The 25224-nt window shown below is 32.3% G+C and overlaps 4 protein-coding genes across 4 annotated transcripts; 1 reads left to right on the top strand and 3 right to left on the bottom strand.

Annotated features, from left to right (window-relative positions):
- Positions 1-1664: 1664 nt before the first annotated feature.
- On the top strand, positions 1665-4624 carry LOC114274922 (protein STAY-GREEN homolog, chloroplastic). Its single transcript, XM_082902390.1, has 5 exons — positions 1665-1992; positions 2263-2673; positions 2776-2949; positions 3429-3596; positions 4022-4624. The coding sequence occupies exons 2-5, from the start codon at positions 2542-2544 to the stop codon at positions 4406-4408; spliced, it is 861 nt and encodes a 286-aa protein (XP_082758516.1). The 5' UTR covers positions 1665-1992; positions 2263-2541; the 3' UTR covers positions 4409-4624.
- Positions 4625-13501: 8877 nt separating this feature from the next.
- LOC114274950 (uncharacterized) lies at positions 13502-15007 on the bottom strand. The gene has a single exon (XM_028216931.2). The coding sequence runs from the start codon at positions 14535-14537 to the stop codon at positions 13605-13607; it is 933 nt and encodes a 310-aa protein (XP_028072732.2). The 5' UTR covers positions 14538-15007; the 3' UTR covers positions 13502-13604.
- Positions 15008-18187: 3180 nt separating this feature from the next.
- LOC114274949 (expansin-A7-like) lies at positions 18188-24492 on the bottom strand. The gene is made up of 3 exons (XM_028216930.2): positions 24260-24492; positions 23239-23554; positions 18188-18747 (listed from the first exon to the last, which is right to left on the bottom strand). The coding sequence occupies exons 1-3, from the start codon at positions 24450-24452 to the stop codon at positions 18435-18437; spliced, it is 822 nt and encodes a 273-aa protein (XP_028072731.2). The 5' UTR covers positions 24453-24492; the 3' UTR covers positions 18188-18434.
- On the bottom strand, positions 22197-23007 carry LOC145806254 (uncharacterized; the record flags this gene model as incomplete). The annotated part of the gene is made up of 1 exon (XM_082902707.1): positions 22197-23007. A coding segment is annotated over one exon (663 nt), but the record flags the coding sequence as incomplete, so codon positions are not given.
- Positions 24493-25224: the final 732 nt, after the last annotated feature.

Genomic DNA, 25224 nt, shown 5'->3' with positions numbered 1-25224 from the left:
TTATTTATTGTTATTTTTTTTATTCTCTATCACATCATTAAAACTTAATTAAAGTTCTAAAATTAGAGGGATATATCATTACTCAAAACAGAATGAAAGTGTGAGTGTGTTTGAAATTTTTTTATTTAAATAAATAAATTTGAATCATTAAATTTAGGGCTGGTTTGGTATTATCTATAAAATTTAAAAATCCAAAAAGTCACTAAAAAAGTTTAAAAAAAAATCATACTATTTACCTTTATTTTAACGGGAAATTTGTCAGATTAAAAAAAAAAAAACAATGCTGCCACAAAACTGTGCAGCCACAAATTTTCATCAAAAAAAAAAGAAAAAAAAAACGTGGCACGCTTAAAGTCACACATTTTCATTAAAAAAAATAAAAAAATTTGAAAAGAGATAGAAAGTCAGCGCAGTAATACTGACGGTGTCAGGGAGGGTAATTTCGTAATTTTAATATTTTATATAATATTTTAATAAATATTTTTTTGTATAAAAAATCGAAAAATTATCCCAAATTTTTTTTTCCCAAAATTTTCCCAAAATTTTTTTCCCAAAAATTATCCCAAATTTTAATACAAATTTTAATTTTTTTTAATACATATTTTTTTCCTTTTACTTTTTCATCCAAAAAGTTAAAAAAGTGCATATCTCAAACAATCTAAGGCCCTGTTTAATTTCAGGATATAAAGGTTGGGATTGGATATTATATCCTGTGGGATCTACATATCCCATGTTTACAAATTTTTTTTCAGGAAGGATATAATATCCCATGGGATTGTATATCCCCCCAAAAGTGGAGGATATACAATACCACCACCCCCATTATATCATATCCCTTTGGTTGGGATATGATTTAAAAAGTCCAATTTACCCTTTTGTCTATCTAACATAATATAATTTAATATATTTTTTGAATTTAATATAATATAATTATTGAATTTAATTTAATATTATTGAATTTAATATAATATAAATATTATTGAATTTAATATAATATAATTTAATTTAATATAATTTAATACAAATTTTGAATTTAATATAATATAATATTATTGAATTTAAGTTAATATAATATAATATTATGAAGGCAATCTTAGAAATTATTTGTTTATATCCCACAATATATTTTGTAAAACTAACATGGATAATATATATTCAATTTTATATATCAAGTCAACAAACATGACTTGGGGAATATATTATTCAATACTTATGTCCTATTCATTATATATTCTGACTAAATTTCACATCATATTATATCCTCTATTTTATATCCAGTGAACAAATAGAACCGTATTTTCTTGCTGTCCGGATGGCATAGCTCCATTTAAGGCGTTTCCCGCAGAAGTTACAGGAAAGACAACCTGAAGACAATCTGAAGTCGGTACTTTACACTCAAATCAGGCCGTGTCAGATATCAGAAGAATGCAGTTCTCTATTTACCCAAAAAAAAACAAAAAAAAGAAATGTTTTAGATTACTAATTAGTAGTGACTTTAATGATGTGGTAGTGGGTCCCGCTCACCGTCACTGTGTGTTTATATATATATATATATATTTCAATTACCACCTCACTAGTGGTAAAATTAATAATAATAAATTAATGGTCTATAACATTACCAACAAAAAAAAATATATATATATATATAAAGAAGTTTGGTACGTGAAGCAACCGAGATTACCGTGCAAATTGCCAAGTCATTAAACCGACACGCATGCCCAACCGAGAATCCATAGATCCTTTGAATTAAAAAAAAAAAAAAAGAAAAAAAGATTACATAGACCCGTTTTATGTTTTGTATGGTATATTTTTATAATTCTATTGATTATACATTTATATTTTTTTTTATATATTATATAAAATAATTAATAAAATTATAAAAAGACACAATCTAATTAAAATTTCTGAAAGACACAATTTAATTCCTCCTCTCCAATCCTTTTTTTTCACCTCTCTCTTTCTTTATTTCTTTTTATGTTTTACTTCTTTTAGGCCAAGTTTGGGAAGACTAAAAAAGTGCACTTTTTGTCTTTTTGAACTAAAAAATTGAGGTTGAAAATATGGATGTTTGGGTTAACTTTTTGACTTTTTATTGAAAAATGTGTAATAAAAAATTGTAAAAATTGATTTGTAGGGAAAAATTTGAATTGGGAGTTGTGCAGCCGTAATTGTTGACTTTTGGTGAATAGTGTTAACTTTTTAACTTTTTGAGTAACTTTTTAACTTTTTGGCTTTTTTGGATCTTCCCAAACTTGGCCTTAGTTCTTGTTTGAAATGAAATCCAATCTTCAATCTTTCAACCTTCTAAGCAAAGCAAAGCTCTAGCAAAACCCAATAAAGCAATAGTAATATCAAACCCCATACCAAATGTCAAACTTACAAGTGTCCCCTTTCTTTCTCTCTCTTTTGCTTTTTGTTTCTAGTTATAATTTTCGTTTTAATAACTGTTATTATCTTTATAAATTAACTATAAGTGTCCTGAGAAGTTGGAGCTTGAAGAAGAAAAGAGAGGTCTGAGAGCAAGCCTCTGTTTGCCCAGAGATGGGTACTTTGACTGCTTCTCTTGTGCTTCCATCTGAGCTAAAGCCTTCCTCACTCTCTCAACTTCACCAACATAGCTCTCTTTTCACCCACCGAAGAAGATCACCCAAGAAGCACCAATCTATTGTCCCTGTAATAACTCTCCCTCTCTCTCTCCCCCCTCTTTTTTAATACACGTCTATCTATATGTATGTGTTTATGTATGTATTGATTGAAGGGTTTGATTGGGTACAGGTTGCAAGGTTGTTTGGACCAGCAATCTTTGAAGCTTCAAAGCTGCAGGTTCTGTTCCTAGGAGTTGATGAAAAGAAGCATCCAGGGCAGCTTCCAAGAACTTATACACTCACACATAGTGATATAACCTCTAAGCTCACTCTGGCCATCTCTCAATCAATAAACAACTCTCAGGTAATCTTGATCTGCAGGACTTTTCTATCAAAATAACTTATTTTAATTTGATCTACTAATCTTTTCTACTCTAATCCCTTTCAACCAGTTGATTAGAATACCAATTTCTTGTTTGACTATTTGGATCTTGATTAAGTTATTAAGTCAAAAAAAAAAAAAAAAAAACAGAGAAAAACGGGGGATTGTACGTATTATATTAGTCATAATATATGAGTTCATGCATACTTCAAATCCCTACAGAGTAATCATAACCTGATAAACTCAGATCAAAAATAAAAAGAAAAACAAGGTTTTACTGTTTAATTTCATCTTGTTTTCAAGTTAATTCTAAAGGTTAGTACAAGGTCAAAACAGAGGATTATTGATTTTGATTCCAATGCTATTTTTTTTTTTTTATCTTACGTAGCCATTAAGTGTTGACTAAAAGTTTTGGTGTAGAAAATTAACAAAGTGGATGATCTGGGAATTTTGGAGTGCAGTTACAGGGGTGGTACAATAAGTTTCAGAGAGATGAAGTTGTAGCAGAGTGGAAGAAAGTCCAGGAGAAAATGTCTCTCCATGTTCACTGTCACATAAGTGGTGGCCACTTTCTATTAGATCTCTGTGCTAGGCTCAGATTCTTCATCTTCTCCAAGGAACTCCCTGTGGTATATCCCTTCTCAATCTCTATTATTATTAAATTATTATTTCATTATGGGTATGAGGGGATTAACACTTTAGTTCCATTAATTTATTTAGGCTACATTTAAATCTTGAATTATTAAGAGAGCAATTTGTGAAGAAAAAAGAAAAATAGATGAAGTGTGAGGGTTTTTTTTTCTTTTTCTTTTTCTTCTTTTCCCTTTTCTCTCTCTGCAAATTATTATTATTATTATTATTATTATTATTTCAAATGAAACAAAGGTATGTTTAGTGCAGTTTTTAGCGAGTTAAAAATTGATAATTAAAACACTTAAATTAGAAGGACATCTCTAACTTTTTAATAAATTAAAAAATTTATAACAGTTTTATAAGGTGAGCCAAGCAATCCCAAGGTAATCTAAAGTACACACTAATAACACAATATGAATAGGTTTTGAAGGCCTTTGTACATGGAGATGGGAATTTGTTCAACAACTATCCAGAATTAGAGGAAGCTCTGGTTTGGGTATATTTTCACTCCAACATTCCAGAATACAACAAGGTGGAGTGTTGGGGGCCACTCAAGGATGCTGCAGCACCTTCTAAGGTTAGTAGTTGTGGGTCCTACAAAGACAAAGGAGATGAAACCCCATCAATAAGCAACTGGGAGATGCCAAAGCCATGCCAAGAGAACTGCACATGTTGCTTTCCACCAATCAGCTTGTTGATCCCTTGGTCACCAAGATCTATCGGGTCAGGATCGGACTCAATGGACCCACCAAACCCAACTCCAACAAACAACAACTACAAAGATGGTCTTACACAACTCTATGATTGATTTGTTTTTCTAATTATTATTATTTTTTAAAATTTTCTTCACATGTTACAAATTGTTATTGTTGTTGTTGTGGATGTAAATACAGAAGTCCTTGTATTTTCAGCATTTTCTTGTCTGCCCTTTCTGGGATGTGATTCCAACATAAATCAAAGGGGTGTATTACCAGAAAGAGTAATATTATGAATATACTCTTATCAATTCAGAAATTATTCAGAATCTTTATCTTGTGATTTAAATTTATTTTATATATGAATCTCACACTATATAAATTAATTTTTATCACACAATTACTTATTCAGAATTTTCTTAATGGATTAATCTGGTCCCTAGCATATTTGTACCAGAAATGGGTGGTTTTATTTGACCACACGAATGTCTCATGTATTTTATCATTGTGCAGTCTGGTCTAATATATGATTATTGATGATCTTGATGTTGGGTTTGGTGACGGTATCTATTTTCAATAATTTTTAGTTGTCGAAATAGTTGTTCATAATTTTATTCAAAATAAAGTGAACTATATAGATTTGATTTCGTGTGATATAAAGTTGTATTTTTAATAAATTTCAGAGCAATTTTCAAATACTTTTTTTTGTTAAGAAAGTTAGAGATTCACAACTTAGATTCATTCACAGTACTACGATAAGAAGATTGGACCGTATGTGGTTAAATTTGTAACAAATTTTAAGTTGAAAAACTAAATAAGATTTTTTTAAAGTTGATCCAAACTCTTGTGAACAATGATTGCATCTATACCACGGTTGAGAAAATTCCCACTTTGACTTTATTATTGTGTTTAGATATTGAATTATGGAGAAATTTATGGAACTAAAAGTGGGGGGGGGGGGGGAATTGGGAGCATATTTCAATTTTAAAAAAAATGTTTAAAATGAATATTTAAAAGAAGTAGGAAAAGGGTAGAGGATATTGTTGAAGGGTTTATTTGAAACTTTGGTTCTTTAAAATAGAGAAGGGTTTTACGCTTTCTATTCTTAAATTATTATCGAATTATCTATGTAGTCATTAAATTATCGATTGACTTCATTAAATTCTTCAAATATATAAATCAAAATTTATTTAATCCTTAAACTATTGATTGAATTTATTAAGTTTTTAAAGTTTTTTAATTTAAATTTATTTAATCCTTGAAAGAATTATAAAAATAAAATATATACCGATAAGTATTACAAATTAGTAAAAGACTATATCTAGTTAAGAATTTATTTTTAAAAAAACCTTAAAATTTTATTCTATCTTGTGCAATGGATATTGGACTGCACTGCCTTTATGTAGTATTATAAGCCAATTTTAATTTACAATTTCTAATTGATTGTCTTGAAATTTTTGGTTAAATTCTACCTATAACTTAGTTGATGTATTAGTTTATTCTATTATTATTTATAGCGAAGTGTTATTACTCAAACTAGTTGATTCTACTTCTTCAATACATCTAATACTCATATTAATTTTATTGGCGAGGCTGAAAAACCAAATTTCAATGTTAATTTAGACACAAAATGAAACAAAACACTTTTAGGACTAAATAAAATTTAAAATCTTGTTTGAATAAAATCTTAACTAAGTAGGGGTCTTTTTATTAATTTAAAATAGTTGTGGATTTATATTTTATTTTTTTAATTCTTTCAATGACTAAATAGGTTTGATTACAGATTTTAGGTACTTAATAAATTCAATTGATAGCTTAAGAACTAAATAGATTTTGATTTATATATTTTAGGAATTTAGTAGACCCAATCAATAGTTTAGAAACTATATAGACAATTTGGTGATATCTGAGGAGTAGAAACTATAATAAATCCAATAGAAAAACACTTTTTAGATAAAAATTTGAGGAAAAAATAGGCATGCTCTACCCATTTGTTTTTTTTTTTTTTTTGGGGGGGGGGGGGGGGGGTTAGGGGGGGAACTCTAACCCTTTTGGGAGGACTCATGGACTCTCATTGAACATATTTATTTACTTATAAATTCTGTTATTTTTTTACTTAGCAACATTCCCCAAAAAATATTAGAACAAAATAAATATTTAAAAAAATCCCATTTGGGAGAGTCCTCCTTTTCCTTTAATACACTGGTAAGTCTCTTTTTTTTTTTGGCAATGTGATCCGTAACAGCCCAATTGTTATTTGTGGAATGGATTTAGTGACTTTTTTTACCCCTTTCTTCGTGGGTGAAATGTTTTGGAAGGAATTTTTTAAGTTTCGTTGATTACGTTAGGCCCGATATTATTGTTCACATTATAATGATGTGGACAAAGCCACCCAACCTGACCACACTTGTACCCCAAAAAACATACATCAAAAAAAAAAAAATCCAACATCGCCCAAAATCTCATCCATCCACTCTCCCATATCCCACACAGGTGGCCACAATGTCCATGAAACAGTACACAAATTACCAAACACATTTCAAAAATTTACACAATCATCAAAACCAACCATGTGAGGGAAAAACAACCATGAGGTCAACTAATGTGACACATAGGTACACAAACAATAACACACTCACTCGAAATCAAAATAAATCAGACAAACCAAAGCCACCATTTAATCACAGTATACAAACTAACATATACAACACAAACCCTAAACACATGCGAATGATTTCAAAATATTGAATCCCATAGTTGTGATCGTCATACTAAGATGCAACGTCAACAACAAAAACCCCAATCAGAGTTGACGAAAATAGTGACCCAATCGAATGTGAGACACACAAATCAAAACAATGATACGTTGCTTTGATGACAACAACGATACATTGCGAATTTTATGGGATTTAGGGGGGATTTTTGTGCCTTTTTTTTTTTTTTTTTGATGTGGGATTGATTTGTTTCTTTAAGTACATTGCATAATATGTGATCCAATGATAACAAAATCGCAATACGACATGATTTACACAAGCCATAAACCCACGCGAATGATTTCAGAATATTGAATCCCGTAGATGTGGTCACCACGTAAAGATGCAACGTGCATGGTGAAAAACCTTGTTTGGGCTTGCCAAAAACAGTTACCCAGGTGAATATGGCACATCCATACGAGAGTAACGACACGTCACACCGTCAAAACCCTCTCCGACAAACACACCGAATCAAAGATGCTAGTCGGAATCCTCAATCTATTTGGGAGCTAAATTGTTTGACAGAATCTCCAAATGAGAATGACGAAAACGTTGCTCCGATGAAAACTCAATCGACAAACACACAAAATTAGTGGTGTGTGCTTGGAATTTGAAATTTTGGGGGTTCAAACGTTTGGGTTGGATCCAAATGTGGTTTGATTGAAATCCTCAATTTTGGGAGGCTGAAACATTTAGGTTGGTTCTGAATGTGGGCTACCATACCGAGTGTCGAAATTCTCAATTTTGGGAGGCTGAAAAGTTGTAGTTGGTTCCGAGTGTGCGCTACCATACCAAGTGTGGTAAACCCAAAAAACCCTATAGGACGCTTTTTCCAAACATATCATAAACGGAAATTAGAGTAATAAAATACTATCATATCACCTGTGCTATGCACAGGATAATTACAGATATTTATATTTGTTTTAGATTTTTTTTAATATATAAATTATGTTTTTTAAGATTTTTTATAAAAATAATTTAACAATCTTATCACTAACCATAGTGTATGAGAGAAGTTGAAAAGGGTACTGCAGTAACTATACACAGATTGCATCCATAATTATTTGTATGAGGGAATTTTAAATGCTGATTAGAGAATTTTGACTAAATTAATAAATGCAGGCATGTGGAAAGACATGTAAATTGAAAAAAGTTAATAAATGTTAATCAAGGGATTTTGACCAAATCAATAAATGCTGAGTTTTTTTTTTAATAAAAAATTTAGAAAATTCAGATTGAGATATTGAAACTCCCACAAGTCTTGGGGTTAAAAACTCCCTTTTACTTAATATATAGTACTAGCATATCACCCGTGCTATGCACGGATTGTGTTTACAATTATCTATATATGTGAATTGTGATTTTTAAATGTTTTCTTTTTCTTTCTTTTTTTAATGTCTTCTTTTTTTCCTTTTTTATATTATATTAAAGTTTAATATTTTAATAATAATCATATGTGTTGGACTTTACAAGGAATTAAATGTCTTTTTTTTATTGTTATATTATATTAAAGTTTAATATTTTGATAATAATCATATGTGTTTGACTTTTCAAGAAATTTTTTTATGCTTATTCTTAATACATTAAAGTGTTATTATGAGGGATAATAATCATATATATTGGAACTTTTCAATGAATTCATATGTGTTAGATTTCAAAGAATTTTTTTTATAGTGTTATTATGAGGGTAAGACTTTGGAGTTGTGAGAAGTTAATAAATGCTAGGATTTTTTTTTTTTAATCAAAAAATCAAAAAATTTAGATTGAAAGATTAGAACTCCTACAAGACTTTGGATTAAAAACCCCCCTTTTACTTAATATATAATATAAATTCCAACTATAACACTATCCACAAAATGGACAAGTACGTCACCCCACACCAAATGGGACTTCTATGTATATAAAATAAAAAATAGGATTGGTTTACAATTCCTATTTATAGGTCAATTTCCCTAAAAATATATACATAATTTATAAAAAATCAAATCTATCACGTAGGATTAGCCCGTAATTTGCCTCCTTTCCTTTCAAATTCATACGAGCCTATCATTCGTACTATGTACAGAATAATTATAGATATTTATATTTGTTTTAGATTTTTTTAATATATAAATTATGTTTTTTAAAAATTTTTATAAAAATAATTTAATAATCTTATCATTAATTATAGTATATGAGAGAAGTTGAAAATGGTTCTGTAGTAACTATACACAGATTGTATCTATAATTATTTATATTAGAAGATTTTAAATGCTGATCAGGAAATTTTGACTAAATCAATAAATGCAGGCATGTGAGATAACTTCAACAAAATGAGATAACTTCAATCATACAAATCATAATTTTTTCAATGCTATCAATTATCATCAATAATTAAAAAAATCAATCACAAATTAAATCAATTGATAATTACAAAAAATAATAATTTATTTTTCAAAAAACATAGTGAGTTAAAAATATCAATTACAATTTTTTTTTTGTCAAAATACAATCTAATCATCATCAATAATTGGTACATTATGTGACCCTAATGAGTACAATCTATTTCTTTTTATAAAAAATACAGTAAGTTAAAAATCAAATCACAAATTAAGTGAATTGATAGTTAAAAAAATACAATAATTTTTTTTTCAAAAAACACAGTGAGTTAAAAAAATCAATTATAATTTTTTTTTCAAAATACAATCTAATCATTATCAATAATTGGTACTTTAAAAATCAAATCAAAAAAAAAATCAAAACAAATCACAAATATTTTTATGCTATCTAACTACAATCATATTTTTTTCATAAATAATTGTAAGGAAAAACCATTAAAACAGTAAATAAAAAATTAAATCACATTAAAAAAAATCATTGAACAAACTACAATCACATCACATTTTTCCTATAATAAAAGAAATAAATGAAAAAAACAACAATTGACTAACTACAATCACATTAAAAAAAAAAACCATTGAACTAACTGTAATCACATTTTTTTTCTTTGTGAGTGTTTTGTTTATCTAATTTCAATCATATTAAAAACAAAATTAAAATAGTAAATAAAAATATTAAATAACATTAAAAAAAAACCGTTGAACTAATTACAACAATCATATTAAAAAAAAGAGTCACTAAACAAATTACAATCACATCACATTACAATCACATTTTTTTCATTGTGAGTGTTTACATTTATTTAACTTCAATCATATTAAAAATAAAATTAAAATAGTAAATAAAAAGATTAAATAACATTAAAAAACAAAACCATTGAACTAACTATAACAATCATATTAAAAAAAAGTCATTGAACAAATTACAATCACTTCACATTTTTTCCATAATAAAATAAATAAATGAAAAAAAAACTATTAAACTAACTACAATCACATTAAAAAAAAAAGAATCATTCAATTAATTATAATCACATTGTTCTCTTTGTGAGGGTTTATATTTATCTAATTTTAATCATATTAAAAAATCAAATTATAATTTTTATTCGCTAGACAAATCACAAATATTTTTATGCGCTATCTAACTACAATATTAAAACAGCAAACAAAAGGAAAAGTCAAGAAGGAGAAAACAAAAAGAAGACTTACTGTTTGCATACGTGGTCACTAAAGTTGAAAGTGTAGAAGTGAGAAGTCAAGAAGGAGACTCACTCTTTGCAATAGGTATGTGAAAAGTTAAAAAGAGTGTGTGTATTGGAGAAGTTAAAAAGACTTGGAAGAATTTAATAAGTGCTAAGTTTTTGTTTTTCACAAAAAATCAAAAAGATTAAGAAATTAAGGTTCAGATATTGGAACTCACACAAAACTTGTGGGTTAGAGATTTGTGGGTTAGAGATAGATATAAATAAATAGATAGATATAGATATAGATATTTATATTTGTTTTAAATTTTTTTTAATATACAAATTATTTGTTTTGGAAAAAGTACTGCAGTAATTATGAGAGAAGTCAAAAAGTCTTGTGGGTTGAGAGAAGTTAATAAATGTAAAGGTTAATTTTTTTTTTTTTTTAAAAACAAAAAATTAGAAAACTAAGATTAACATATTAGAACTCTCACAGATCTTGGAGTTAAAAACTCTCTTTTACTTGATATATAGTATAGATATAAATATTGAGAGGAAACTGTGGTCCTATGGGCCATCGAATGTAGGCTCAGTGGGTCAGCCATTTAAATTTCTGTAAAGAGCCAACTCTTGACACTACAACACTAAAAAGGCCACTATGTATGATGGGCCACCATTTTTTAATTTTTCTATTTTTGCTTTCATGAGTTATTGGCTCCGTTTTTTTAGCTATTTAGTTATTTTAATAGATTATTTTAGTTTTTTGTGTTTGGAAAGATAGGTTAGATTTTTATATATATATATATATATTTTTAAAAATTTTATATTAAAAAATGTGTTTGAAATAATACTAGGATGGCAAATGACTAAAATGCTCCTACAACAATGATGTTATTCCCAAGCATAACAAGGAGTGACAAAGCCATGTGATGGACTTTTGTTTGTATGTGTTTATTTGCTATTTTCGCCCCAATCTTTACTTCTCAGACAGCGTCACTATGACATCCAAAAATTAGGAAAAATTAGTGGAATATTCATTTTCAATTTTTAGTAGTAGGAGATTCAATATATTTTTTCTTATTAGTTGAAGTCTTTCAATAATATTATTAGAGAAATTTAGTTCTATGATGAGCTGAAATTTCTCTGTAAAGACAAATATCTCTATGTTGAAATTTCTCTATAAAAATGTTGAGGGATCCTAACTATTATGAAAATGTTATATGTCCTAAATCTTATAAATTGCCTCTGTTTGGGAAGAGATTTTTTGGGCTTTTTTTGGCTAAAATAGCCACAAAAAACAAAATAGGCTATTTTAGCCACAACAAACAAAACATCACATCCAACCCATAATCATTATACTCTTCTCTCACAAAAAAAAGTCAAAAAAACCAAAAAGTCAAAAAGCCCTTCCCAAACCAAGCTTTTTAGCCCAAGCTAAAATAGCCAAAAAAACTAGAAAGCCAAAAATCCAACCCACTTTCCAAACCAACCCAACCCAAATTAATATTAGAGATTTTTAAACTAAAAACTTCCAAAAACTATTAAATTAATTTTTTTTTTTTTGTTATTAAAACTTCAAGATGTAATTTGCTCAGAGTTTTAGTGCCTTTAAATAGCTGTCAAGTGATTTGTGTTCCCTCTAAAATAGGGAGTGACATAAGGGCATCTCCAATGAAAATATAATCTTTAATTAAGATCTATTAAACATGATAATATTTAATTTCTTAATAGTTATGTCATATTTTTAAGCTTTTTGTAACACCAAGTAATTTGTAATTAACTGAAATATTGTATGCCTGCATGCATATATAAGCTATAAGATCGGTTTGATTTAGACACGGATTACATAGTCAAACAACAATAGTCAAAAGGTAGAAGATAAATAATGTATTAGCCCCTTGAACCTCCATCTAAATCCTTGGTCACTTAACTAACATCAATGATACAAGAAGTCAATTGAGTAGAGAACAAATAGGGTTAATACAGTCCACTCAAAAGTTCATATGCTTCTTCACAAAGCCCATTGCTTCCTTATATCACATTGACTGCAAGAGCTCTTTGGTCACTTTTACCTACTTGAGTTGGAAACAGGGCATGCTTCCATTAAAGTGTCACATGAGTATTCTTAAAGGAAACACATCGTAATCATCTTATCCCTCTCCTAATTTTTATTTTCTTTCTCTTTTTCCTTTCTTTTCCTCTCGGTCAAACAGAATGGTTGTGGGGGCTGCAGGCTTATTATGTCTCTCCAGTTACCATCCTTTGAGCTGATATGGATTAGTTCCCGATCCGTATTTGTTCATAATTACTTTACAGGCTAATTCATCGCCGATATTCACTGATTTACAATTGATACGATAAATTTGGCTGCTAAATATTTTTTACAAGATGATATTAAAAAATTCACTACAACACTCAATTCTCAATAATTATCACTTCATACTCAGTGATATTGTTTTAAGTTGCGACTGGAATTGATAAGTCTCCTAATAGTTAATACTGTTATTTAAAATTTTGTGCTCACATCTACATTATTCGATTTATAATTGATAGAAAATCAGAGTATGAATTTAAGGTGTCCCTTAAATTCATGTTTGAATGTTCATTCCTCTGTCCTGACACCTGTTACTAAAATGGTTATTCACTTAATTTGTATGAATAGATGATTATTTCAATTTCTAGCATTATGTTGTGTTTGGATCATTGGGAAAATAAATAAATAAAATTCGAATAGCCTGGACCCTAATTTGCCTCTTACAATTAGTTTGTATATAAAATAAAATTCCTTCAAACATCAAAAAAAAAAAAAGAAATACTTTGATCTCTATCTTTCCTGCATTTGGAAGAAGAAGAAAAAAATCCAATGAAATGGACAGATCTCTAAAAACAGATTGTCAACAATTGAATTGTACTAATTAATTAATGAACCAAAACATTGTGTTCATCTAAAATCTTACAAAAAGAATGCTACAGCCAAAAAAAAAATCAAGAAATTCAAGAGGAAGGTCTGTACTGATGTTCAATTACAGGTTGTGTTCGAGTACCAGGTGCTGTAAAAGCCCGAACATGTCCAACCATTGTCACTTCCAGAGCTTCCTCTTCGTAAGCCCTCCTCTCCATTTCCTCCATTCTTGCTTTCTTCTTAACCTTAACAAAAAGAGCAATTAAAAGCAAACTCAAAAGAAAAGCTCCCAATGCAGCTCCAACCGAGCTCCCAATCGCCAATTTCCACCCACTCACTTTCTTCCTATCCGGCATCAATGGAGACTCAATCACCAGCCCAAAATGCCCATGCCCCGTTGCAGCGCAGACACTTGGCGACACTTGATTCGCCAGAGTAACCTTCCCATCATGCTCGAATCTAGCACACACCGGTATTAGCCCCATCGTGTTATTGATCAGCATTGTAGTGTTGCTGAAATCTATAGTAATGGGATTTTGATCATCTGCTAAAATTCCAACCTCAAAAGGGTTACTAAAATTCATATCATCACCGGCATTGTAAGCCAATAGGCCTAAAACAGGCGATACAAGGCGATATCCTGATAATTCATAGTTATCGTAGTATATAGAAGACCAGTTAAATCCGAGGTTTTGCCTAACTATCATGACTCTCTCAACACACGGGTGAACAATCACACCAATACCCAAATGAAATTCATTGAGCTGAGCACCGTACCTTCGAAGACTGCCACATCGAAATTTCCCTGTATGGACTCCAATGCCAGAAAGATTCGCGGGTAACTTTACAGTGTGTAACATTCCTGTCTTGAAATAGTACTTGTTGTTATATGATTGGAACGTGTAATCTCTGATGAGAAGATCGAGGAGGCGAGCTGATTTGATTCCTTGAGCTTCGATTGTAATCGATGAAAACGAAACCAATGACAGGATTGTGAGTGTAAGAGAGAAAATAAGAGAGCCCATTTGACAGACTGAAAGGTTGGTTTGCTACAAGAATCTTAGCGCTTGCCAGTATGGTATTGTTGCTTTTGTTCTGTTTTTGGGACATGTACATGAAAAGAAGAGCTTGGGTTCTATGAAAAGCACTAATTAAAACCAGCTTTTTTCTTGACTGTGGGTTGAAACTAGGTTGGAGTTGCAAAGAGGAAAGTTTGGACTGTGTGGCCAATATATATATATATATATATATATGATTGTGTGAAAGCTTTCACAAATGCAAAAGTGAAGAGGGAAAAGAGAAAGTACAGTTAATGTTTTGTTATAATATATGGAGCTTTGGAGAGAATATTAAATGGAGTTAGGTGAGTTGGGAGGTTTAGTTCATATGACTGTCAGTTGGTTTAGGTGAGGTGGGGATGAGTTTGGCTACATGCATCTGTGGTTTTGTTTTGCATGTAGCAAAATAGGCAATCTATACCATGTTTGGTTTGGGAATTAATTTTTTTAATAATTTTTTATTTTTTATAAAAAGATGTGAAAAGAAAGTAGAAATAATGAATTGACTTTTTATATTACTTTTGACTTTTTTAGTTATACTCGTCCATCATTCTTTTTTCTACATAGAAGAGATTAAGTATTGAAAGAAGATCAAATTTTATGTGAATACTGCTTTGACTTAGGTAAGCGTGGACATTCTAAATATGACTCTTTCATTGATATATATAATTTGCAAGTGATTGAACATATCTTAGGAGAGTAGTCTTTCATTCGAAATATGACATACTTGGACAAGTACGAGCAATGAAGACTTATTTTCACACACATTAAAAAAAAAAAGTTTAGTCAATCAATAAAAAAGAAAGAAAATTTGGTACCATATGGTGTATTGTTTATACTGGATCCACAATATCACTCTACGATTACTCTAAAAATAGTCTTATAGACATGATGTCACATGCCATAGAACTTATATGTGAATTTTTTTTAATCACCAATTAATTTTAAGAGAAATAATGAATTTCAATGGGCAAATTTATAATGTGGCAAAATGTACTTCACTCCAAATGAAAATGAACACATATATACACAAACATATATATGAAAAGGTTAAGGACGTGGTTTAAGCCTTTTAAGGCTGATAAAGTGAGTGGGAAGGAATGATTTGGGAGAGTGTGGAGGTGATGATAGCAGTACATGGTAAAAAGGAAAGGAAAAAGGAAGGCGTGCTTGGGGAATGGAATGAAGGGCATAGTGTCGCTTTGGGGGGGCAATACTCAATGTTCTAATTGTGTTTGATAACATGCCTCCCACTCCCAACTGTGTTTGATAGCATGCAACTACTTTTTTGTGGGTCTCATGTTGTTGTTTGTTTGCTATTTCTAGCAGTGGCATTCCCTTCAAAATTGTTTGCTCTTTGAAGGGTCCCCCATATTCTCACCTGTGTTGGGATCATCCATATCCAGGGTAGATGAGAGGAAGCAACTGGCAAGCCTTGGATTGTTAAAGTCAACAATGACAATAAATAAATGAAATGAAAAAGTAAAATAATATTTTTAAGGAATGAATTTCGCTAGTAAATTTATATACACGATGAATCTTATATTTACACATGGCATTGAAAATCCATTTAAAAAGTAAAAAGGGTTACCTTATCTCCAATGCACTCTATGGATTACACCGCGTTGTTTAGGCCTGTGTGGTCCATCACATGTTCTGTCTGATGATTTAAACCATTCATTGTTTAGGCTATGTGTAAATCATCCATACAAAAATAAGTTTGATACGATAATAGTAACCGCATTAGTCTATGACATATTTGCACACAAAAAAAAAAAAAAATACACAACAAATATTATTTAAAAACTAGATCATTCCTTTTTTGAGAAACAAATGTAAAATGGTTATCAGATTGATCTGATTTTTTTCATGAATGATCTATACACGTAATAGTCTAAAAAATGAAAATAGTTTGAATTATTAAAACGAGACCCGTGGTGGGTTTCATGGGCCCAAATAGCATGATCAAGCTAGCCCCTAAGTAAAATCCTTTTGAGTTTTTTTTTTTTTTTTTTTTTTGTGTGTGTGTGTTTGCGCGCGCTATCAAAAATAAAATAATGGCTGTTCAAAAACTTTCGCTTTTTTTCGTTATAGTGCTAAAATAATTTTCAAAATTTTAAAAGTAATTTTTTTATTTATTAAAAATTTAAAAGTTTAAACAAAAAAAACAAAAATACAAGAAACGGTAAGGTTTTACAGTGTAATTAGGGTACCAAAATATACAAAAATATTTAGGGCTTCGACAGGAGCTTTGCTTCTTATATCATATTATTTTGTTGTTTGGTCCCCTGTGTGAAGCGACTTATGCATTGTACATTACTTTACACTAGTCATTAATAAAGTTTAGGTAATTATTAATTTTTTTTTTTTTTTCAATGCATATATCCTCTGTGTCTCTTTTTCTCCCTATGATTACCTTAGTTGAATTCTAATTAATGATGAAAATAGTATACATTCCAGGTGCCAGTAAAAAAGTATAGTACTTGTAAGTTATAATTAATTAACTAACGTTTATAATTAATTAACTAAGGTTTTTCCTAGAGATTGAAGGGTATATTTGTTTTTCTTACCCGAATTAAATTACAAGTTTTGATAATCAAGATACAGTGTAATGACATGTATTTCCGCGAATTTATGCGGATTGCACCTTAAATTTAGCAAGTTTAAAATTATTGAAATAGCAAATCGGTTTTATATAGACAGATTTAAATGGACATGGGGTCTACTAACTTTTATAAATTTGCTTATTCAACTCTTGCATCATTTGATCCATTTTAATGTGAATCGAACCCAATTCTTTTTCATTTGACGTTTGCCTGCTAAAGTCACCCAATTAAACCAGATGTCCATTTTTAAAATTCGTGGGCCTATTTAGGGGTGCAATTTTGGCCCGGTCCAGTCCGGCCTGGGTCAGGCCATGCGGGCTCTCGTCAAAAAAATCGGACCAGGGCGGGCCACGGGTCAGAAAATTAGGCCCAGACCCTAACTCAAGCCCAGGGATATTTGGGCTTTGGGCTGGCCTAAACAATTTATTTTTTTATTTTTTTATTTTTTCTACCAAAATTTTATTATTTTTCATTAAAAATAACACTAAGCATCGGGCGGGGCGGGCTTCGGGGCGGGCTTTTGGGCAGGCTTGAGTAGGCCAATGGGTCGGGCTGCGGGCCGGGCTTAGCTTCAAAACGATGACCCAGGCCCTGGCCCAAGACCTCGGGCTGGGCTTTGGCTAGGGCCTTAACAGGCCGGGCCCACCTCGGGCCGCAAGCGGGCTTCGGACCGCCCACGGGTCACGAGCCAAAATTACACCCCTAGGCCTATTGCCCCTAAGCTTAAATATTTTTAAGCTAAAATTACATATTATTTGTCTAAAAGGACACCTATCTGTTCAAAGTTTCCCATTCGTTTAATTGTTCGAAATGTTGCTTATCTATTCAAATATCGCGTATTTATACAAGCCTCACCTATCTATACAATTATATGTTCAAATGTTCAACTATTTGTTCAAATGTCCCATTATTTATACAACTCTCATCTATTTATTTACTTATCTATTCAATATCACCCATCTATTAGCTCCACTGAGCACTTAAATTAACCCAAGCCGAAGAACATCTGAATTCATTGGAAAATATATACATATATTCTCCAAAGAAATATAACAAAGGTAACAAATATATAAATAGTTATCATACACAAATGATTTCCTACACGGTTTTTTAATCACTGAACATAAAATAATAAACTTACATTAATAAATACACGTAAAGCCCATTATATTTGCATAACAAAAGCAAGTAATTGGTTTATGTTATAGCATTTAAGGCTTAAAAAATGCCAAAAGATCGACGACGATCAAGTGATGCATCAATGGAAGTTGACATTGGCTTGGTAGGTCGATCCAAAGTTCCAGTTTGAAGGAGAGACATTATAAGCTATAAGGGTTTCTTTGGTAGTGTAAGAAGTGACTTTAAAAGAGAGAGATTGGCCATTCAAAGTAGCAAATGCTTGATATGAAGCTCCCCAGTTATGGCTCATGCTAATCCACCCAGTTCTGCTGCCCTTCACCCACATGCCGGAGATGTCACCGCCTCCGCCAACGTTCATCACGTACACCAACAACCAGTACCCGTTTCCTTGGAATGAGAATCTGAGTCCGCCTTTCCTGACACATGGCACTCTACACCCAACAAAAATATGTATTGGATCAATATGAGATCAATCTCTCAAAATAAGCATTTTTTTTTAATAATTAACATAATTACTCAAGAACCAAAAACTTTATAAAAAAAATTAATAACATGATTGGAATTATTAGATGTGCTATTTTAGCTATAAAAAAAATAGAGATATAGAGTATTTTGGTGTTCTGCAAATAACAAACACTTTCACTAATTTGTTGACTTTTAACAAATGACTCTATGCTTTAGCTGGAAAAAAATAGAAACATCGAGAATGTTGGTGTTGTCTAAAATGATCCATTTTACCGAAAATATGGAGATTTCAACAATATTCTCTATTTTTTCTCTTAAAATTTTAGTTAGAAAAATGTCTCATTTATTTTAGAGAACCATTTTTTCAAATAAGCCCTTCAATAATATTCACTATTCTTTCTCCATTATTTATTTTAAATATTTATTTTTTTTAGTTTGTAAAAGTTTAATTATTCTCTCACTTGCTACGTGATTTTGACGAAATCAAAGATGAGAGAATATTTTTAAAAATTTTTTTACAAGGGTTTACAGAATCTTAGTGCCTCACCAAATTCCTTAAGGATATGTTTGATTAGTAAGATTATAGCATAAGATTGAGATTGTTAGTCCATAAACTCACAATCTTATATTTGATTTCAAATTTTGTTAACTGGATTACATGTATGATGGATATTCATTCGACAAAATTAGCAAATTTTTAATATTGAGAGAGGTTGTGGATCATAATTTTAAATATAAAAGGAAAAAATAAAATGAATACATAATAAATGATTATTTCGTCAATTTAATTGAATAACTAATCATACACTAATTCATGAAATTATTAATCGTTTTACTATTAATTTTACTAATCAAATAAGGCCTAAGATCATGTTTGTTTACCGGTTTTAGTGGCCTGATTGGATTACCATGCATGCGGGCCCTACCCACAGCATGTTTGATTCTGAAATGAGAAGCCATACTGATAGTCTAAGGGGTTAGTAATCTCATTCAATAGGGGGGATTAATTTGACTAGGTAGAGGGTAGGATTAGTAAAATAGTAATCAAATTAGACCTTTTTTTTTTTTTACCAAGTGCATCTGTTTGTTTTCATTTTTTTTTAAATTGAAATAATTTATTTATTTATTTTTATAAAAATAATTTAACAATCTGACATCACTAACCATCTTCCACACTATTTTCAAAACAACCACACTTTTACTTATTTTCACTAACAATCCCTACGTTAACAATTTTTTCACTAACCATTTTCTCACTAACAATCACATGTGACATAATCCGTTAAAATAGAGACTGTAGAAAATTTAATGTATAAAGAGAAATAGAGAATTGTATTATTGATTGATATTAATTGAATGTTACAATGATTCCTATATATAGAAGAGTAGGTGGTAGGTGGAGTAGATGAAGTGGAGGTGGTAGTGGTGTAGTGGGTTAGGTTTAGTGGAGTAGGTGAGGTGGTAGTGGTGTAGTGGGTTAGGTTTAGTGGAGTAGGTGAAGTGGAGGTGGTAGTGGTGTAGTGGGTTAGGTTTAGTGGAGTATGTGAGGTGGTAGTGGTGTAGTGGGTGGATTTTAACAGCCCCCGCAAACTCAAGGGGGATAGGAACTAACCAACTTGAGTTTGGAGAGAGTAACAAAACAAGAAAATACATAAAAATAAAAGAGGATAGGAGACACTGTATGGTCGTGTCAGACCATTGGTGAAGACACTGGATGGTGGTGTCATAACGTTGTAGATGACACTGTAAGGGGGTGTCATAACGTTGTAGAGGACACTGTATGGTGGTGTCATAATGGTGTAGAGGACACTGGATGGCGGTGTCAGACCGATGTAGAAGACAGTTTATGGGGTCATGTCGGACCGTTGTAGCAGACAATGTTCTGACAGTTGTTGTGACAGTTTACAGAGTCTTGCTGGACCCTTGTAGAAACTAACCGGAATCAATGTTGAGACAGTTTACAGAGTCTTGTCGGACCCATAAAGGAGCTAACCGGAATCAATGTCGGGACAGTTTACAGAGTCTTGTCGGACCCATAAAGGAGCTAACCGGAATCAATGTCGGGACAGTTTACAGAGTCTTGTCGGACCCCTAAAAAGTCGCACCCTCAAAAAGGTGTGCCCAATCTTTCAAAAGGCGTGCCATAAAAAGGCGTGCCCAATCCATAAAAAAACGTGCCATCAAAATGCGTGCCCAATCCATAAAAAGGCGTGCCATCAAAAGTTGCGCCCTCAAAAGGCGCGCCCACTTCATCAAAAGTCGTGCCCGACAGAAAGCGTCGAGCCATCAAAAGGTGAGTCGGAAACGCGGCGAGGCACGTGAGCGACAGAGCGGCGTGTCGGCCGCGTCGTCAGTGTCAATATAAACCAATGCAGAAGCGGAGGAAACCAAACCAGACTGAAACCTCTGAACTGGTCATTCTGAAACAATCTGTAAATACTCTGTATCCAACCCTTCTCGGAAACACTCAGCAACCCAAAAAACATGGCCTCTTCTTCCCGTTCAGCTACCCAGAACATGGCCTCATCTTCCCGTGGTCTGCTCACTCTCTTTCCCGACCTCAACGAGTCAACAGGAGAGATAACAGGTGCGGTGGCCCGTGAACCTCAACCAAACACCTCTGGTTTTGCTCCGTTGAACTTTCCGATGCGGTCGGTGGAGCAAAGAATGGCAGTGCAGTCGGATGTGGAGGCAAATCAGTATACGTTGAAGTCATGTGTGGAAACCATGACGGCGGTTACAAACTTGTCGCACCGGCTGCAGAGTAGGACAAATGAGGTGCAGCAGTTAAACTCCCAGCTGGCTCTGCTTCAACGCATGTATAAGGATGCGCGAGCAGAGATAAGCGTGCTAAAGGCAGAAAACAAGGAGCTGAAGCGGAAGGCCACCGTGATGTTCCGATTTGGAGGGCCGCCATATGCTGCAGTGGAGGAGTAGGGGGAAGTGAACGTGCTCGGCGGTGTGGGAAACACGGAGGCAGCGCCGGTAAGGGACACCCAAGAGAAAAGCAAGAAGAAGAGACTGTAGCAGAGTAGAGAAGAAAAATCCCACTGTGGGTGCGGGTGTGTTGTGGTGGTTTGTTTGTTTGTTGTTTTTTTTTTTTGTGTAAAATTGTGATCGGGGTTGATCCCTGAGATGAATAAAATATGATTTGGTGTGCAAAGCTATATGGTATGAAGGGAATTGGAAAAAGATTAAAAAGAATGTGAAAGAAAAATAAAGAAAAAATAATAAAAATATATTTGAAATCAAAAATTGAAAGATGGAGGAAATAAGGAAAGTGGTTTGGAGAAAATAAATAAAAATAAAAATAATGGAGTTGGAAATCAAACGGAGGAGAGATGAAGATTTTTTTTTTTTTAATATAATATAATAAAAAGAGATATATATATATATATATATAATAAAGAAAGTGGGGAACAAGAGTGTAAAGAAAAGAAAAAGTATAGGTTGCATCGTGGGTCACATGGGTGAGTAAAAGAAAACAATAAAGAAATGAGTGGGTGCCCCCCATGTGCAAGGATAGTGCTGGCACTTCAATAGGTGGTACAGCCTGCTGAGCATCAGCTTTGACAGGAGCTGCCTTTGGACCTTTTCTCTAATAAATGCGTCAAACTGTTGCTGTTGGTGTTATCAAGAATGTGGAGAAAAGGAGACTTGTCTGATGGCCTCTTGGGCTGTGTAATCATATCGAGGTTGGTGGACCTCTCAATCATGTTGTCACCCTCAAAACCAGAGATGGGGACAAAAGGAATTTTGTCAGGGTTGTAACCAACCTTCTTCAGATAGGAAGAGACTTCCTGCACAATTTCATCATGCCTTGCTTTTGAGTACTTAGGAGTGGTAGCATCCATCTTGTTACAGCAGCAAATCATCTGCCTCACTCCAAGAGTAAAAGGAAGGAGAGCATGTTCACGGAAGAACTTGGGCTCCTTCTCAATCTCCTTGCCAGATCGACGATCAATCTCAGCAAACTTGACAGCAATGTGGGAGGTGTGGCAGTCAAGAACTGGAGCATACCCATTACCAATCTGACCCGGGTGATTCATAATAATAACCTGGGAGGTGAAATTTGCAGCTTCCTTGGCTGGATCATCCTTCGAGTTGGATGCAACAAAACCACGCTTGAGATCCTTCACTGCAACATTGTAGATGAAGACGATCGAGACGGTGGTGTATGGGAGGACAACAGTGAGAGGAGAGGCAGTGGTGGTGGACTCGAAGAAATTTCAAGGTATGTGTAGAAAATTCTAGCAGATTAGGTTGAGGTCCGGCGGGCGGCCAAGGCGAGGTTTTGAAGAGTGACTCGCTATTTTGGCAAAGGAGAAGATATAGAGATTGACGAGTTTATTGGAGCTGTTCCTATTTCTGTCTACTCAAAAAAAAAAAAAAAAAAAAAAAAACTAGATATCGAGATAATTTTCATGCAAAGAGAGATAGGATAGAAATTAATATACCTCCGGTAAAGGACAGGGACAATGCCAGCTTTCCACTGTGCAATTTTCATGAAAGCAGGCTTGGACATGTCGAAGTGAGTCCGAGGTGGGTTGCACCACCCTCCATTGTTTGAGTCCTCATACCAGTTTGGTGGGCACAGGTTTGTAGCCGTTACGGTGGTGAATGGGTACCCCTTATAGCACCATGGTGATTGAGCACACTTGATCTGGTAACAAGTCCCACAAGCATATCCATTATTGAACAGGGTCGAGCTCAAAGCCGATGTATCGGTTCCATAACCATTGTTGAATAAATTTCCATACCCACAAGCTCCTCCTATATGCATGCCAATCCCAGAAAAAAGAACATCAATAGTTGGTTTCAGAATGATCCATTGAGGTTGCAGTAAGGCATACTTCAAACCTGTTTGGGGGTGCATGCAAATATGATTCTAAAATTTCTTTTCCCATTCATTGAATTTGTAACGTCTTTGACAAATAAGGTTACAAACACACTTCCTAAATTTTACTTAAATTACAAATTATCCCTTGCAGTTTTAGAAATTACATTATGCTCTTAGGGTTTCTAACTTTATAACAAATAGATCCTTTTATTAATAAATCATCAAGTTAATTAACGGTATTTAATAATGTTACAATTTTATTTCAATTAATAATTCAGATAATTTTATTATTGTATAGGTGAATAGTTAAAAATTTCACTTTTCAATTGATTCTGTTAAATAAAAAATACAGGGGGCAATTCATATTTTAAGCAAATCTCAGGGAGTATATTTGTAATTTATCTAAAAAATTAATGATAGCTAGGTACCAAACATCATAAAGGTTTAATTAAAAAATTTATGAGAAAATGAGAAATCACTGTGTGACCATTTTAAAAGCAATTAAATTTAGGAACACATAAGTCATACAAAATACTCACATAATATGAGTTCCCAACTTATGAGTGTTCAGTGTCACTTTAAATTATATATATCTAATATTATTACTTCAAAACTACATAAGATAGTGAGATACTAACCCATGGTTGCAGAGGCGGAGTCGTCGCCATAAAACGTGGCATGTGCGAGGGCCCATTGGCTAGGCCGGAACACGTGTGTGTTCCGTGCAGACACGTAACCGGCATTTGATCTGTCGATGATTGTCATAATCCATCCCACAACCACCAAGAAGCTAATGCACCATGAATGGATGGAAGACGAAGAGGAAGCCATGATTTTGATTTTTTAATCTAGGTTTGTTGATGAAATTGGTAGTTCTATTCTATGTGAAACAAGCACACAACACAATGCTTAAACCTTATATATAGTATCCAATCCAACTATGGATAATAAGAGCTTCCCTACCCTACGTGACCCTCACGAATAATATGCAGTGTCCTTACAAGTCAAAACATAGGCTTTATTATGTTGTACCAAATGATATGAATCTTTTGGAATATTATTATATGTGTGAAAATATTAAAATGGCTAAAGAACGTGCAGGCAGGTTTTGTGGTATTTTTGAAGTAGTAGACTTTATGTTTGATTGACAAAATGTGCAGAAAATGGAATATAAGGTTGGTGATTTATTTGCTTATCAAAATTATATTTTATTATAGAAAAATGATATATAATTACACATTTTAGACTCATTTCTAGATCCAATAATTAGTTTTGATAACAAAATATTCTCAAAGTTAATTACAAAAGAACAAAAAAGACAAAGTTCCAAAGCCCTAAAAATTGGAAGAAAAAAAACAAAAAAACAAAAGTCAACTGATTGAACTTCTTCTGTTGAAAAAATTATTGGATACAGAAAGGATATCAGGTGGCAAGGTCATGCAGTACGTTCCTTAATTACAAATGATCATCTTATTTATGCTATCTCCCAATTTATTTATTTTTTGATCCGCTTATCTCTCAATTATTAATATTATAAGTATAATTGATCCCACTATTTAAATTTATCGCAAGAAAAGAAAGTATAATTGTGTTGTGGCAACAC

This window comes from Camellia sinensis, chromosome 13 (assembly GCF_055761805.1).
Source record: "Camellia sinensis isolate YWXY chromosome 13, ASM5576180v1, whole genome shotgun sequence".
NCBI classification, from domain to species: domain Eukaryota; kingdom Viridiplantae; phylum Streptophyta; class Magnoliopsida; order Ericales; family Theaceae; genus Camellia; species Camellia sinensis.
This window is presented reverse-complemented; position numbering and strand designations above follow the sequence as displayed.